The sequence below is a fragment of the Polyodon spathula genome, chromosome 17 (assembly GCF_017654505.1).
Source record: "Polyodon spathula isolate WHYD16114869_AA chromosome 17, ASM1765450v1, whole genome shotgun sequence".
NCBI lineage: Eukaryota > Metazoa > Chordata > Actinopteri > Acipenseriformes > Polyodontidae > Polyodon > Polyodon spathula.
The window spans coordinates 28,510,284-28,526,070 of NC_054550.1; the positions used below are offsets into that span (position 1 = coordinate 28,510,284).

At 35.1% G+C, this 15,787-nt stretch overlaps 2 protein-coding genes across 2 annotated transcripts; one reads left to right on the plus strand and one right to left on the minus strand.

Annotated features, from left to right (window-relative positions):
• Positions 1 to 3,290: 3,290 nt before the first annotated feature.
• zgc:109986 (uncharacterized protein LOC553566 homolog) lies at positions 3,291 to 7,707 on the minus strand. Its single transcript, XM_041275211.1, has 9 exons — positions 7,435 to 7,707; positions 7,280 to 7,403; positions 6,985 to 7,106; positions 6,202 to 6,340; positions 5,440 to 5,561; positions 4,844 to 4,954; positions 4,551 to 4,657; positions 4,066 to 4,156; positions 3,291 to 3,734 (listed from the first exon to the last, which is right to left on the minus strand). The coding sequence occupies exons 2-9, from the start codon at positions 7,374 to 7,376 to the stop codon at positions 3,618 to 3,620; spliced, it is 906 nt and encodes a 301-aa protein (XP_041131145.1). The 5' UTR covers positions 7,377 to 7,403; positions 7,435 to 7,707; the 3' UTR covers positions 3,291 to 3,617.
• Positions 7,708 to 7,763: 56 nt separating this feature from the next.
• srp54 (signal recognition particle 54) lies at positions 7,764 to 15,465 on the plus strand. Its single transcript, XM_041276549.1, has 17 exons — positions 7,764 to 7,845; positions 8,262 to 8,462; positions 8,563 to 8,660; positions 9,052 to 9,143; positions 10,070 to 10,154; positions 10,414 to 10,518; positions 10,636 to 10,702; positions 10,959 to 11,016; positions 11,154 to 11,304; positions 11,429 to 11,577; positions 11,883 to 11,983; positions 12,234 to 12,320; positions 12,685 to 12,758; positions 13,053 to 13,161; positions 13,516 to 13,686; positions 13,990 to 14,085; positions 14,788 to 15,465. The coding sequence occupies exons 3-17, from the start codon at positions 8,583 to 8,585 to the stop codon at positions 14,877 to 14,879; spliced, it is 1,515 nt and encodes a 504-aa protein (XP_041132483.1). The 5' UTR covers positions 7,764 to 7,845; positions 8,262 to 8,462; positions 8,563 to 8,582; the 3' UTR covers positions 14,880 to 15,465.
• The last annotated feature ends 322 nt before the right edge of the window (positions 15,466 to 15,787 follow it).

A 15,787-nucleotide genomic window follows, 5' to 3' on the forward strand; every position in this document is an offset into this window, starting at 1 on the left:
ATATGAAATCCCCCACTTCCCTCACTCTGAATACACTTTTTGTTCTAAAAAAGACAACGTGCTGGCATTTTCCTTTGTGAGTATAGACATAAGCCTATAGATGGTGCCATTATAACTCACAGTTTGGACAGAGCTAGTCTCCTGAAAGAACTTGACCAAAGTTCAGTGTAACCTTCTGACATAGCCATGTGTCGTCTATTTTTTTTTTTTTTATTAATCAATATTGCGATTTAGAGGAAAGGATTGAAATGAAAGAGAATTATATATGAACTACATCAGTAAAATATGGATGTACTCTAATATAAGAAATACACATGGTTTCTATTGTGTAATTGCCAGAAATATTTTTTATTTCAGCAATTGTAAATCTTTATTATTTACCTAGATTTCAAAAGTGCAATTCATAAACAGTTAATTTGCTGAAGGCAGATTCCTCCCCCAGTCCGATGCAAGTGAAACAGAACAGTGCTCTATAATATACATCACTAGATCCAAAGCATCTGTATTATAATTAAGGCCCTGTGTTTTTCACTTGTTTTTTATAACCTGTAATTTAGTCCTCTCGCCAGACGATGTCGATATAGCCTCCACAGTAACTCACTTTATGAGCAATCATTTGAATAGCTCATCCTATTAAAAGTGCCTATTAGCAGATTAATAAACAGAATGCTGTAGATGGCTACTGGCATTTAATTAACCCTTACATCACTGTGAATACGTATAACAGGATTTTAATAGGAAGTTTTTTTTTTTTCCCAATATTATTTCAGAGAACTCATGAGTATAAATACATTGTTTATAGCTTTTACTGGTACACTTTTAAGCAAATCATTTGTTTAAAAAGTGAATAACATTTCCTTGATATCTGGATATCACCGGGCACAAATAAGTAATATTAGTCAACAGAAGATTGGGGAGTTTTTTTTTTTTTTTAAATGGATTTCCTGTTTCTGGCACTGATCGTTGAACAGTATAGTTAATATAACCATTTCTTGGACTCTGGGCATTTGATTGATTATGAAATATAAACTAAATAAGCTGTGTTTTTTAAAACATTTTAATTGGTTTTGTTTTGTACTTTGAATATAATGTAAAAAAAAAAGGTTGTTCATAAGGAACCCACAGTGTTACTTATGTTTGCGTGAAAATGTGTAGATATGAAGAAACACTTCTTTCAGCATCCACAGAATTGGCAACAACTGACAAATATCTTCAAGCGCATCTTGCTAAATTGCACAAGTTATAGTTATTCTGCATTTCTGTGGGCAGAAATTATGCTACCATTTTCTTTTGCATATAGCTGATATCCCTCCTTTTCTGATTTACAGTAAGCATCAAATCCTGGAATAGAATCTAACAGGAGGGTTTCTTTAACTACAAAATTGTTGTGGGTCAAAAATCCTTACTGCCTTAAGAAACTTGTGAGCTGGTTGAATAAAATATGGTTGTATTCTGCATTGATCAGGGTTCTAGTAGCTTGTCAATTTTTCATAAACATTGAGGAAAGTTTTAACACACTGCTTGTTTATACTGACATCTCTGCTGTGCAACTTTTGTACCAGTGTTCGGTATGTATTTATTAATTCTGCAGCTTTATCATATGCTTGATAACCTCTGTTACAGCTTTCAAAACACTGTATAAGATCCACTAGTCCCTTACCATGCACTGAAGTCATGGAGTTGAGACACCAGGTCGACATTGCTGCGTGCGATCTCTCAAAGAAATGCTTTTTTATTATTTTGGTGCATCAATTTTTTCAAGTTTCAAGGCAAGCTTTTTCTTTAAACACATCAATTAGAATAGCCAAAATTGTCCTTCATAATTAGGGGGTATTTTCTAGTTATCCAGAATGTAATGACTCGTCACTTCCTTTCAATGCCTGCAACTTTAAATCGGCTTTGTTACTATAGGTGCTGTGCAGTAATCACAATTGCTTCTCTTTTCAGGACTACAACACAGCATCTGGGTTTCTGAGAAGAAAAACAAAGTATCCCCAGCAGAATAATCAAAGGTATGTCATATCAGATCAGAATGGCATGATGCAGTAAGACTGACATGTGAAAAAGATGGCATCATTGGTACATTCAGAGCTTAAAAAGACTCAAGTGACACGGAAATGGTTAATCTTCACTGGAGATCACCTGTAATGGAAATGTATTGAGAATCATAGAATACAACTGTGTACCATGTGGTCTGTACCATTGATATGGACGGAGTTAGGCATTACCTCAGTGAAAGACCTAATATTTACGGGATAACTCTGGTAATGTAAGAAAACCCAAGAAAGAAAACCAAATAAAGCTGTGTAACACGCATTCAAAAGTCACATGGCAGCCACATTAGGTCAGAGGTCAATTTCAAGGTCAGCAACACATTTAGCATGATGGGTTAATATAACCTTGAAAATATGAAGTCACCAGTTCAAATGGTTTGAAGTTACCAGCTTTAATGGTTTGAGATATTTGTAGTAGTAGGCGAAGTGGTGGGTTTACAAACTCATACAAGCTCCCTTTATAGGGGTGCTTAATTGGTGTTCTTTCCTTTCCATTATTCTGAAGATACAGTACGTGATTAAAACTACACACACGTTCCATTAACTTAAAGATCACCAGTTTTGAAGAGTACAAAATGTCGTCTAATTTGAAGGATCTGAAGGAAAGCTGAAATATAAATGAGCAGGAAGTCACATCCTCCCTAGCTGGATCTGCCCCCCTCCTTCCCACCCTCATGATCAAAGTTGACGTGGGTCTGAGGGAGGGGTGACGGAAGGCAGAGAACCACATCCTGGGCCCACTGTCATAGGAATATAAACTACACAGCTGGTGCAAGACAAAACGGCAAGATATTTTTCTGCACAAGTATCTTGATTTTTTTGTCCAATTTAGATATTATTCAAACATGCAAAATGTATTCTTTTTATTTTGATCTAAATTAAATTCTGGATACAAAGTACATGTTAGTAAGCATGTCTTTGAGTGTCCCTTTCAAACAGCTTTAACTCACAAGTTTGTTAAAGATGACGAGATGATGAGTCTGGCAACCAGATCCACTACTACATAAAAGAGCCTGGCTTATTTTCTTCAGCAGTTGTAGAGCTGAAGTATTCCCTTTCACTTGCCATTCATCCTTTTCACTGCTGAGGGTTAGTCTTATTCACTCTCACTGGGATAATTTACCATATCTAACATCACTGCTAGGTAGTCATCGTAGCAGTTTACCAGATCGCTTGAAATATTTGATTTTTGGGGGGGTTGGACAGTTTTTGTTGAATGGCACCCAAATAAAAATGTTTGTATCAAGAGGTTTACTGCATACAAAGACACATTTAATAAAGATATATATTATAACAAAAAACAGTATAAGGGTGTGGCGAACAAAAAGTCTACTCATGGCAAAGCCACTGTAATTTACAAATTACAGCACAATTATTTTAGCATGATGAATATTTCACAACCTTTGGAATCCAACAACTAGGAAGCTCAGAGCCTGTTTGTTGAAATGCTTGACTACATGTGGTTTAAGAGCAGTTTCAAATATTAGTACTCCATAAGAGTTTTACCACCACCTTTCTGAATTGTGGCACTAGTAGTCTGGTATAGTTGTTGTCCTTGATAAGTTAAAGTATTCTGTAGAGATGGACCTGCTTCAGTGCATCTGCATCAGTGTCCTGCCCCAGATATACTTCATAGTCAAGGGGAACTTCTTCCACCCATTGATTAAGCTGTACAGAAAACTGTATAAAAAATAAAAATAATATATTTTATAGATATATTTATATAATATCAGGTTTAAATGCATCCTGCCCTTCTATAGACCCCGATTTGAGATTAGCCACTTACAATCCTGCAATGCAAAACTAAACACACAAATCACAATACCAGATATTAACAGTTTAACAGCTTGAACATACTGCTGAAATAAACTGTTTCTCGAATTATTAAAAATGCCAACCTATCAAAGATTAGTAGCCTCATCTTATGATTTTAGTACTTTTTATTCTTTTTACAGTTAGTGATTTCTTTTCTGAAGGGTCGATCAAGTTCACCTGAAATTGGGATATTTACCTGAAGTCGCTCAATTGATTGTTGAAGGCTTGGCACAGTTAGCAGTAAGGCTCCTTTCTTTCTTGTATTTTGACTCACACATTGCCATGCCCTTGATGGAAAACAAGAAAAAAAAAGTTTTATTTACTTTTACATCAGTTCTGGACATAAAGGGCCATTTATTAAGGTATGTTCCCTCAAAATGCAATTTTTTAAAATGTTTGTGAAAAGAAAATAGAACAGTAATGTTACCTGCAGTTTAGGTGCTTTTGATTAAGGACATAAGTAAACAAGTTGGCATGTCTAATTGATAATATTTCCTTCAGGGGAGCGATGATGTAACTCTTTTATGCCTTTGATGAATCAGACATCCTTATATACCTGAATATAATCCCCTTTTTTGGGAGGGTGGAGGGGGTGGGGGGGGTCTATTACAGTGATTAAAACAGATTATTCACAGATTACACAAAATGTTAACAATTGCAAATTATAATAACAATAATTACCTGGTCTGTTCTTCTGCATCAAGAAAGTATTCAAATACATTGTTCATAACAATGACATCAGCATTTTGCAAGAGGGAAATCTGGGAACAAATGTCTGCATGGACTACCTAACAAAAGAAATTAAGATGAAGACCTGAGCATTTGAAATCTAGGTACAACTCCAAGTGAGCTGAACAACACTGCAATGATAACGCCTCTCCTCTAGCAACAGGAACTCCTGAGATACAACCCTTCACTAAAGTAGAGCCCAATGCACTTCATGCATTGTAAAAATAGAACAGAAAAAAGAATACCTGTATTCTGTCTTTAAAGTGATACTTTGTGATTGCCATTTGCTGAAGCTGGCAGAAATCAGCATTGATCTCTACCCCGACTAACTGGGAGGCAGAACTGTATAAATAGCCCTGTAACAAAAAATGCACAAAGTTTGAACTTTTTCTACAAAACAAATATAAATCCCTTAGTGCGTTTATACTGTATCAATGCATTGATCAACACAAAGTTTAAGGGTGGTAAAACTGGTATTGTATTTTTGGAATTATTTTAATTTGATTAATCATTATTTGTAAAAGGATGTTTTACTCTAAAAATTTTAAAAAGTGTGTGCTGTATGTTAGAAATATTTTTAAAACCTGTTTTTTTATGAATTATATGAAGCTGGATAACATGAAAATCATGAAAAGGCCCTAAACTGCTGTTGGCTTTGTCAAAAACAATAAAACCATTTTCTTGAATATTAAATGTAATTTTTTCATAAAAACAGATTAAAAAAACAAACTAATAATCCCTACTTGCAAATAGGCACCATATTTTAAATATATTACAAAGAAAGACATATATTGAAAAGACAGAGCTGGCTCTGTGTTAATAGTACAGTATTGAGCCTTACCGCATACAGCACAGCCCCAAGTCTGGAGCCCACATCAACAAGCACTTTCCCTGTCAGATCTGGTAATACATGATGGAAAAGAAACTTGAGTTCCAATGTGGAGAAAGAGTGCGAGATGAAACCTAGGTAAAACACAAGGATACGAGTATATGGATTACAACAAACATGGTACCCTACTTACAGGACTGCTTTAAACAAATAAGGTGCACATTTCATATACTTGTCTTATTAGTGCAAACTTGAGCCATGAGATTGAAGCCTGGTTTCCACCAAAGGCAAGAGAGAGGCAAGAGCAAGGTGCGAGCGAACGATTATTTGAATGTGTAGAAAAACCTTTGTTTCCAAATTAAAATTAAATTAAACCATTGTACCAGTCAGTCAGTTAGGCTGCCACGTCCTCAAAATCCTTCTTTTTTAGGATCCCAGAGTTTCTGCTTTACCGCCATCTATTACTGTGTCATAAATGGGATAACAGACTATAGTCACTCACTTCACTGTTTAAATAATTGTGTCTTTGGTCATGTAATGTCACACTTGTACAAGTCCTACACAACGCTAAGAATGTAGCATCAATTATATTGTTCTTGGTCTCCACTTTCTGTGGGATGGAAAATCTCACAGGTAGTAAGCACCTGATTTTGTGTCACAGTAACTACATTTGCAGAACAAAACGAAGCATCAGTTCTGAGTTTCCTTATGCTGTACAAGCAACTTAGTTGGGAAGATCAGGTAGACCAGTAGTACAAAACTGAATAAACCAACCCAAAGGAGAAGTGTTGTGGGATCCACAGTTTAAACAGTAGTTCCTGCTCATCTTCCCCTCCTCACACAGAGAGTCAACAAACTCCTCATCATATAGGAACGCGTCTACATGAACCGTGGGTTCTGGGTTCTTCAGCATCTAAAAATGCAGTACATATTATCAGTTTAGCAAGTCATTACACTGCCTACTACATAGCGATTACAGGCCTCACCATGGATCAAAATAAGACTCCCAATGCATAGCATTTTAATCCATTCCTGGTTTTACTATGAGTTTAATAAGATACAACTGAGCTTGTTACCTGTACACAGTGGCTAATCAAGATTGTAGTAAAACCTGGAGTGGGTGAAAATGCTATGCAATAGGAGTCTTATTTCCATCCCTGCTCATTACGTTCACACTTTGCATGGCTATTCATTAAAATATGTTAAAGCTGTACTTAATTTGGAGAACAATTATCTTATTAATAGCTTGTCTCATTTTGCTATTCTATGCTGTGGATGACCGTCACGGTGAGTGACGTACTGTTTTAAGGCAGTGTTTTACAAATCTTTTACAGTTACTTGAACAACATCTGAACTAGTTACTGTTACAAATATGTTATAGTTTTTTTTTTTCTTTTTCAGGATTGGCCAGACAGGCTGCAGCTCGAAATATTCTTTGAAGATTCAGTTATTTGTTTTATTTTTTTAGGTGCTGCCACTAACTGCAACAGTGCCATTGACAAAATCAAGATAATAATTAAATAAATAAATAAGTACAAAAAAAAACATCTACTGTACCTTCTGGATAGCTCTGGGTTCTGATTTAACCATTGCTTCCACAGGTAAACAACTTCTAAGATCTTCTGCAATACTTTTAAGTATAATGTCATTGTTGTCAGTGCAGCACTCATCCAGTTCATCTAAAATATAAAATGACGAAATATATTTTTCAATTAGCATGCACTTCAGCCGGTCCATGCATATATTCTCTTTGTACATCGAAACTCCAAAATTGAAATATAGTACTTAAAACGTGAATAACATTTTCATGCTCTAAATTAATGTTTTGAGAAATATGAAATATAATTCTTACCGGATACCCTTAACCACTGAATGAGTTTGGGGAGTTCACTTGATTCTACTTTCGAAAGCAAGTCGAGAATGGCTATTTTAGCAGTTGAAAAATCCATTACTAATGTATATTACAGTACAATTTGAATATGAAAATAAAAAAAAAGCACGCTGTAGCGCATCCAGTTTGAAATCGTGTGTTATTGACACCAAGTACATATTTTACAGTTAAGGTGTTCATGTTTATTTCGCATTCGGATTTGCAAAATTAAAATTCCAACATCCTATTAATTAAGGGTTTGTTTTTTTGTGGTAAAACTAAATGTACGAATGTGGTCGTAATACAGCGATCTTCAGTTTTCTAGTACAGTGGCTCGTTTTCACTTCAAAAGTCCAAATGGCAGGCTAGTCTGACGGCAAATAAAAATTTCCACCTTAAAAATATTTTGTCCTGACGAGCTCTAAAGGGGCGGATATGTGAACCAGGAAAGGGTTTCCGTTTCCTGGTCGAGGTCAGATTTTAATGGTGACGTTTCTATGTGGTCCTGGACGGAAGAAGAGGTTTTGTGTTTGTTCGGATTCCACTGGGTACTCGTTTCATTTTCTTTATTTTTAAATCCCATTGCAATTTCAGCAAAAAAAAAGAAAAAAACCTGTGATGCCGCGTTTATTTTGTATTATTACAATTATTTATAATGTCAAATCCATCGTAGTATTCTAGGGCCCAGCGGGTTTGTTGTGTGAACATATGTTTTATTTAGTTTTACTGTATTAATGGTAGAATTCATTTACAAGCTATGGTTTATTTTACATCTGTGTATAATATGTTATAAGTGTTTGGTAAGTGTGTATTCATCTATTGCAACCTGTTATATAAGTAAAAAGTACGTAAGAAATGTATCCTGCATGTAAATAAATCAAACAGCACGTTTATACTAAGTTACGTTTTCCCATATGTTTTACTGTTTGTTAAATGACACGTTCCACTGCCCACCCTCGTTTAGGTACTATTACGACTGCTGGTAATCAGAGTGTAAAAGGCAAGGATTGCCCCTTTTCTCCTGTTATCACACCACATAACGCCTCATCGTTCAGCTGGGTTACCTTATGGATTGAGTCTGAGGATCTTCGTATTGAACAGCCGAGCAGGGATTCCTTTTTTACGATTCAGTTGTGTTTACAACTGCGTTTTCACCGGATTTTTGGTAATTTTGAGTTCAGTTCTTTTCTGTTGCACAGTGTATTGTGTAGTAGTGGTGGCTTTAACATGTTTAGTTGAATTATTTTGTTTCTGTTGTAAATCAGGTTTTTAAGAAGCTGTCAAAATGGTGTTAGCTGATCTTGGAAGAAAAATAACATCGGCGTTGCGTTCGCTGAGCAATGCAACAATCATCAACGAAGAGGTAGGTGATAGTATTCCTCATGCTCCTTGGAACTGTAATAATACAGACGAGTTACCATGCCATGTGTTTTATTGGTGAAAAGAGAAACAAAAAACGTAGAAGTACATTAGTGTGCTTAAATCATTAATATGTCAGTTAACATGATGTAGAATTGCATACATCTGATTCATGAAGTCAGGCATATTGTTGGCTAGGGGGGTGGATTTTTATTACTAACTTACTCTTTTAACAGGGACGGTTATTGCTAGAAATTCATTTTTATATATTTTGTGTTTATGTATTGGGGAGGGGGAGAATGTTGCAGTAGCCAATGTTTTTCTTCGTCCAATACGAACCTATTAGAATGCAGTTGCTTTAACTGTTACATTATCTTGGTTACTTTTCCCTGCAGGTTTTAAATGCCATGCTGAAAGAAGTCTGTGCGGCATTACTAGAAGCAGACGTAAACATAAAACTAGTTAAGCAGTTAAGAGAAAATGTCAAGTAAGTATAGGAAACGTATCTCATTCCTTTTATTTGGGCCATTTGTACATTCATGATTTATGCTTTCCTTACAATCCCCTGGCATCTGGGATATAAAATGATGTCTGTCTTTTGTGTGAACACTGATCTTTACATGTTTACTAATATACTTTTTTTTTTTAAATAGGACCAGTTAACATATAGGCTATATAAAAATACGCATGTGCGACACTTCACATTTGCCCATAACAGGAGAGTCGTTTGTTCAGTTACAATGGAACTGCATCAGAACGATATTGTTTAGTTTATGTTATTGAATGGTGATATATGCTGGCCTCTGCACGTTTGTGTGTCCCTCTTACGTTTTTGTGGCAAGTTTGAGAATAATTTCCAATTATGATTAAACATTTAGTTGCAACTTTATTTTGTACAATTCTGTACATACTGTTGATCTGTGTTATGATCAACATTTTTTACGATCTGATTTTCAATTTACTGCAGTGGCAGGGGATAAATGATACTGACATGTTCCATATTCACACACACATTTGTAATTGTTTTGATTCGTTTAATTCACTGAGGGGTTGCCTCAAATTGCAGTAACCACTAAATTGTCTTTGGAAAACACCTGTAGTTTTCCATCTAAACTTTTTTTTTTTCTGATGTATAATAGTCTAAACATTTAAAACAAATAAATAACACTGATTGTTAGATCCTAAACATCTGAACAGTTGTTGGCACGCTGTTAATTGGTTTAAATATTACAGTTCTGCAGTCTTTTATATTGCTTTATATGGCTATTCAAAATGTTTTGACAAAAGGAAATGTGTAACTGAATGCTGTTTCGCAGTGTGAGCTTCTGAGACCTGTACTAGTTTCACTCTGGCTGGTGGAACGACTTGTATTTCTTCCATAACATCTACAATATAGTCTAAATTCCTTTGTAGGGCAGCAATAGATCTTGAAGAAATGGCATCTGGTCTTAACAAAAGAAGAATGATACAGCATGCAGTTTTCAAAGAACTAGTCAAGGTACTTTTATGTTTTGATATAGAAGTAATAGGGTTGTAGGCCTTGTGCCTTTAGCTGCTTGACTCCTGGTGGACAGAAAAATAAACAGAACATAATGTACGCATTACTTAGGCTAGGTGTTGATCAGTGCTGGAAATAGCTTAAAATCCACTTCTACAAGGGTGGTAGAGGTTGATCAGAATAAGTTGACTTTTGGGTCTTTGTTATTCAGTAATCTTTTTGTCTTAAAATACTTTTTAAATTTTTTTTTTTTTAAAAGCTTGTTGATCCGGGGGTCAAAGCCTGGACACCAACGAAAGGAAAAAATAATGTCATCATGTTTGTTGGTCTTCAGGGGAGCGGAAAAACAACAACCTGTTCAAAGGTATAAAATAAAGCTACCCTTTGCTGAAATGTTACTTACTCTAGTTGATAAGCTGAGGTGTATGTTGACTTTAACATGTGTGGTTCCTTTTGTTGAGTGTTTTGTATTTTTTCACAGTTGGCATATTACTATCAAAGGAAAGGCTGGAAAACATGTTTGATATGTGCAGACACATTCAGAGCAGGTAATGTTGAACATTACAAACAATGTAACTTATGAAATGGAATACAGTATATCAATGTGCATGCTGCTGTAAGCTGGGTGTTTAGTATTTTTGTAGTTTGTATTCAATACATAATTTTGTTTGTATGCACATGTACATTTTTTTTTTTTTAACCAGTCATGACATGTAGGACAGTAACTGGTTCAGATTATTATTGAAATTGATTGCTCACCATTAAGATCCCATTTTTAAAAGTCATATTGTTTTTGCTTTTTAGGTGCTTTTGATCAGCTGAAACAGAATGCAACAAAAGCAAGAATTCCTTTCTACGGCAGGTATGCTCTGTAAAATAAGAATGAACCACAGTTTTCTGGTTGTGTATAGGCAACATTGCATCCCCTTACGACAGCCATTTGCTAAAATATAATTTGAGTGGTAAAGTGGAAGGTTAAACCGTCTCTCTTTTCTGCAGTTACACAGAGATGGACCCAGTTATTATAGCTGCAGATGGTGTGGAAAAGTTCAAAAAAGAAAATTTTGAAATAATAATCGTTGACACCAGTGGTCGTCATAAACAGGAAGACTCCTTGTTCGAAGAAATGCTTCAGGTTTCCAATGCTGTGGTAAGTCATTCGCAGCATGAACAATATGATATGTGGGCGATGTAAATAAGTTTATTTTTTCAATTTAACACAAAAAAAATACATGATTACATTTTATTCTGATTTACTTATTTTTATTCTATAGCAACCAGATAACATTGTGTATGTGATGGACGCGTCTATCGGTCAGGCTTGTGAAGCACAAGCCAAAGCTTTCAAAGATAAAGTAGACGTGGCGTCTGTGATTGTGACCAAACTGGATGGACATGCAAAGGGAGGAGGTGCTCTCAGTGCGTAAGTATCTTGTTAGTTTCTCTCTCTGGCTGAAATGGTGCTCTTCACATTTAAATTCATGATCAAATATAATGCATTAGAAAGCAACCAATTACAGTTAAGGATATGTCAAAATTCCACTGCATCATATCCTGTGTAGATGTCAACGCTCCAGCTCAAATCAAAAGTTACTAAAATAAGTTTAGCTTCATAATTCTCTTGTCCAAACTGCAAATGATGGCATCTTGTACAGTAATTTGGAGCTGTAACTCTATGTGGAATGCTGATATGTTTTTTTTAAACAATGTTTGTATGTTTTTCCTTAGCGTTGCTGCCACCAAAAGTCCTATAATTTTCATCGGTACTGGAGAGCACATTGATGACTTTGAGCCATTTAAAACCCAGCCTTTCATCAGCAAGCTTCTTGGTTAGTTCTGATCATTTAGTGACTTATGAGTAAACCTGAAAAATTCAGTTTAACTTTTCAGTGGATCATTGAACTGTGATGATCAGAAAGCTAATGAACTGGTACTAGAAACGAATGCTTCCAGATTCTTATTGATGAGTATTGTGGTGTTCTGGTTTGAGAGCATTCATAGCCCTTGTGTCAGGATTGTAATTACTAACGTTGTATGTATTGTAACATTTTAATGAGCAAAGCTAATTTATTTTTTCAGGTATGGGAGACATTGAGGGATTGATAGACAAAGTCAATGAACTTAAGCTGGATGACAATGAAGAGTTGATAGACAAGTTGAAACATGGTAAGGGTTTTAATCAATCTGTTCATCCAGTGTTTTTTTTTTTTTTTTTTTTTTTTAAGTGAAGCTTATTTCTTTGTGTAATACCGGCACTGGAGAACGTATTTGATGGAGTTGCTTGAATGTAGAATTTGTAAACCCTGTTTTTGTTTGTTGTCACGATCTCCTCTCTCATTAAAATGCATATAATTAATGAACATTCATTAAGGTAAATGCCCTGTGTAATTTGACAAAAGCTTTAAATTGGTAAACCTTCAATGCCTTGGTATGGAGAACAGAATGGTTTGTCTTTTAAACATCAGAGTCCTTAATATGAATATTAGGTATGTGTTTAGCTGTAATTTGTGTTTTTATTTATTATTCTTAGGTCAGTTTACATTGAGAGACATGTATGAGCAGTTTCAAAACATCATGAAAATGGGACCTTTTAGTCAGATCATGGTAAGTAAAATCTGAGCGTTTTAGGCTGTACATTAACCCAAAGCAAAACCTAAAGTAACTAGCATTTTTATGTATCTAGATCCTAGATTTCTAACATAGTAAACACCTTTGTGGATTTTTTGTTGTTGCAATAATTTGACATACTTTAACCTATAGATTATTTGACAGTCTGTTCAGGACTAGTTACGTCTGTTACGGGTAATTTAACAATGGAGGGTTATAAGGTTGATGTGTGTTTTTTTTTTTATTATTTTAAAAAGTATATTTACGCAGTGACTTCAACTGTGTTTCTAGGGCATGATTCCAGGATTTGGAACAGATTTCATGAGCAAAGGTAATGAGCAGGAGTCAATGGCCAGGCTGAAGAAACTAATGACAATAATGGACAGTATGAATGACCAAGGTAAAACTGAAGAGTGGATGATAATGATGAAAATATACTGTGACATTTGTGGATATTATTTAACAGTGGGGTTGTAAAGGATTGAGGATCACAGATCATTGAGGGATGGAGGAGGAATATATTACTTTGTTAGAATTATAGTTTTTGGTTAATTTAGTGCGGAGTGTTAGCCCATATAATTTTTTTTTTTTTTGAAAGACAAAAGATTGACTTGCCAATAATTATCAGCATATACTTCTTGCAGTGGGCTTCTTGAGGTATTGCTCATTAACTAAACAAGACTCCTTGTCTTGAATAGGTTTACTTTATACTGTTGGTTTCTTCTCAAATTGACTGAGGCACTTCTTTCTTTAGAGCTGGACAGTAAAGATGGTGCCAAGCTTTTTAGCAAACAGCCTAACAGAATTCAGAGAGTGGGACGAGGAGCTGGTGTTGCCACCAGAGATGTACAGGAGCTTTTAACACAGTATACCAAATTTGCACAGATGGTGAAAAAGATGGGCGGCATCAAGGGACTGTTCAAAGGTAATAGAACACCTTGAAATTTTACTTTTTTTTTTTTTTTTTTTTTTTTTTTTTTAAATGCCGTGTAAGGTTACATTTGATATGTATTCTTCTTAAAAAAATAAAAATAAAACCAAATATATTAGTATGTAGTTTAAAAAAAGTGTCAGCATCTTAAATTCTGACACTGGGTATTATTAGAGTTCAGATTTGTTTAAATTCAGCTACATAACAGTTTTTTTTTTATATATAATGTACAATTTATTAATTCAGTAATACAGCAGTAATTTGATGTGTCGTGTTAAAATATATTTGTTTTAATAGGTGGTGATATGTCCAAGAATGTCAACCCATCACAGATGGCAAAATTGAATCAGCAAATGGCAAAAATGATGGATCCCAGAGTTCTTCACCACATGGGTATGTTTGTTTACCACTTTCTCTTTTTAAGTAGTTCATATTCAATTTCCCAAACTGTAGCCAACCTGCTTTGGATTCTGATGTGTATTAAATGACAGAAGGTAAGTAACATGTTTTGGTTCTGTTTTTGATTGTAAGATGTCCAAACAACAGTTAGCTGTAGAAGAAAGCAGTGTTGGTAGCTTACCAGACAGGCCCATTAAATCCAAGCATGGTTAGCGGATAGTGCTCTCCTAGGTTTGAAGCATGTTTAATTTCTCCGTCCTTCAACCCATTACTTTTAGACAGGACATTCTTGGATATAGTAGATCCTTAGCATCATAAATATTTTGAAACTTAATGTGCAACTTGCCAAAGACATGGTTTAAGTCAGAATATTGTTTGGTTGTAGAAATATCATAGAAAATGACCACTGCTAGCCAATCAAGATCCCTTTATTTTGCTTGTTGTTGAAAATGTACAGTGTATAAGGATGATTTGTTCTTTATTTTTGTGTTTGATGTCCCGGCTATGCTTCTGGAAACAAGCTTGGTTTATTATGAGCGCTAAATCTTTCTAAATAAAAAGAATATACACTGTTTTTAAACTATAGTTTGTGCATTATTAGGTTACACTAGCCATAACGTTAATCAGTTTGCTTTCAAGAGATAGGAATTGGGTTTACTTTTAGGGTGTTCTAATGCTTGTTTTCTTGTGCTGCAGGTGGCATGGCTGGGCTCCAGTCTATGATGAGACAGTTTCAGCAAGGTGCTGCAGGCAACATGAAAGGCATGATGGGATTCAACAATATGTGAAGACAAAGCCGTAATAAACTGTGTCATTAAACCTTATTTAAAACAGTCATATTTCAGGAAACAAAAGTTGTGGTGGGGTGCGTTTCAGCTTTTTACTGCCCAACAGTCTGAATTTCTTCAAATAACTGAACAAATGAATTTCAGTTTTATAAAGCGGTGTTTTAGTGTTTAATTTCCCCCCAGCAACACTACTCACTTTTAAACATTTCAGTGATATTAATCTGCAAATAGGGACAGTGCGCCCCCTATATGACGCTGTAGTTGGGAGCAGTAGTTGAGAGACTCTGCTATTTGGGTTCCACCTTTTATAATGTGAAAACTAGTGTTAGTGTAATGGCATTATGGGGGAAATGGGAGCCACGACCGTACCGCCTTATAACCTGTTTTGCAGTATAAAGTGGGAGCCCTTTAATTTGGAAGAGATTTTCAGGTTTTTTTTGAAAAATTATATTTCCTCTTAGTTGTATTTTAGTCTAGCTATAACAGGCAGGCAATGTACCGATGAAAAATTAAGTAAAATGGGGCTTTAGTCCATGACATTATTTTGTCATCAAATGTGATGTATAATAAAATGTAAGATTTGTAAGTTATTCTGTCATTTGCTTTCTTTTATGTTGCTGTTTATAAAACTGTAATGGCCCTTTGTAAATGTGTGTACCAGGACATAACTGGAATTTATGATTCATTTAAGAGGCTATCCTCCTAAAAATATTTTAAATACTTAAGAATTCAGATTCTTGTTTAACTGCCAATGTAGTACAGCATTTTTACAAATCGCGACTGCCTCAGTTCCTTGTTTCCTAATGTAGTTTTCAATGCTCATTTCATAACATGACAAACACAGTATTTGTTCTTATGAGCTGGGTGTAGGTTCACAGCTGGTTTTACTTCTCATAATACTGCTGGCT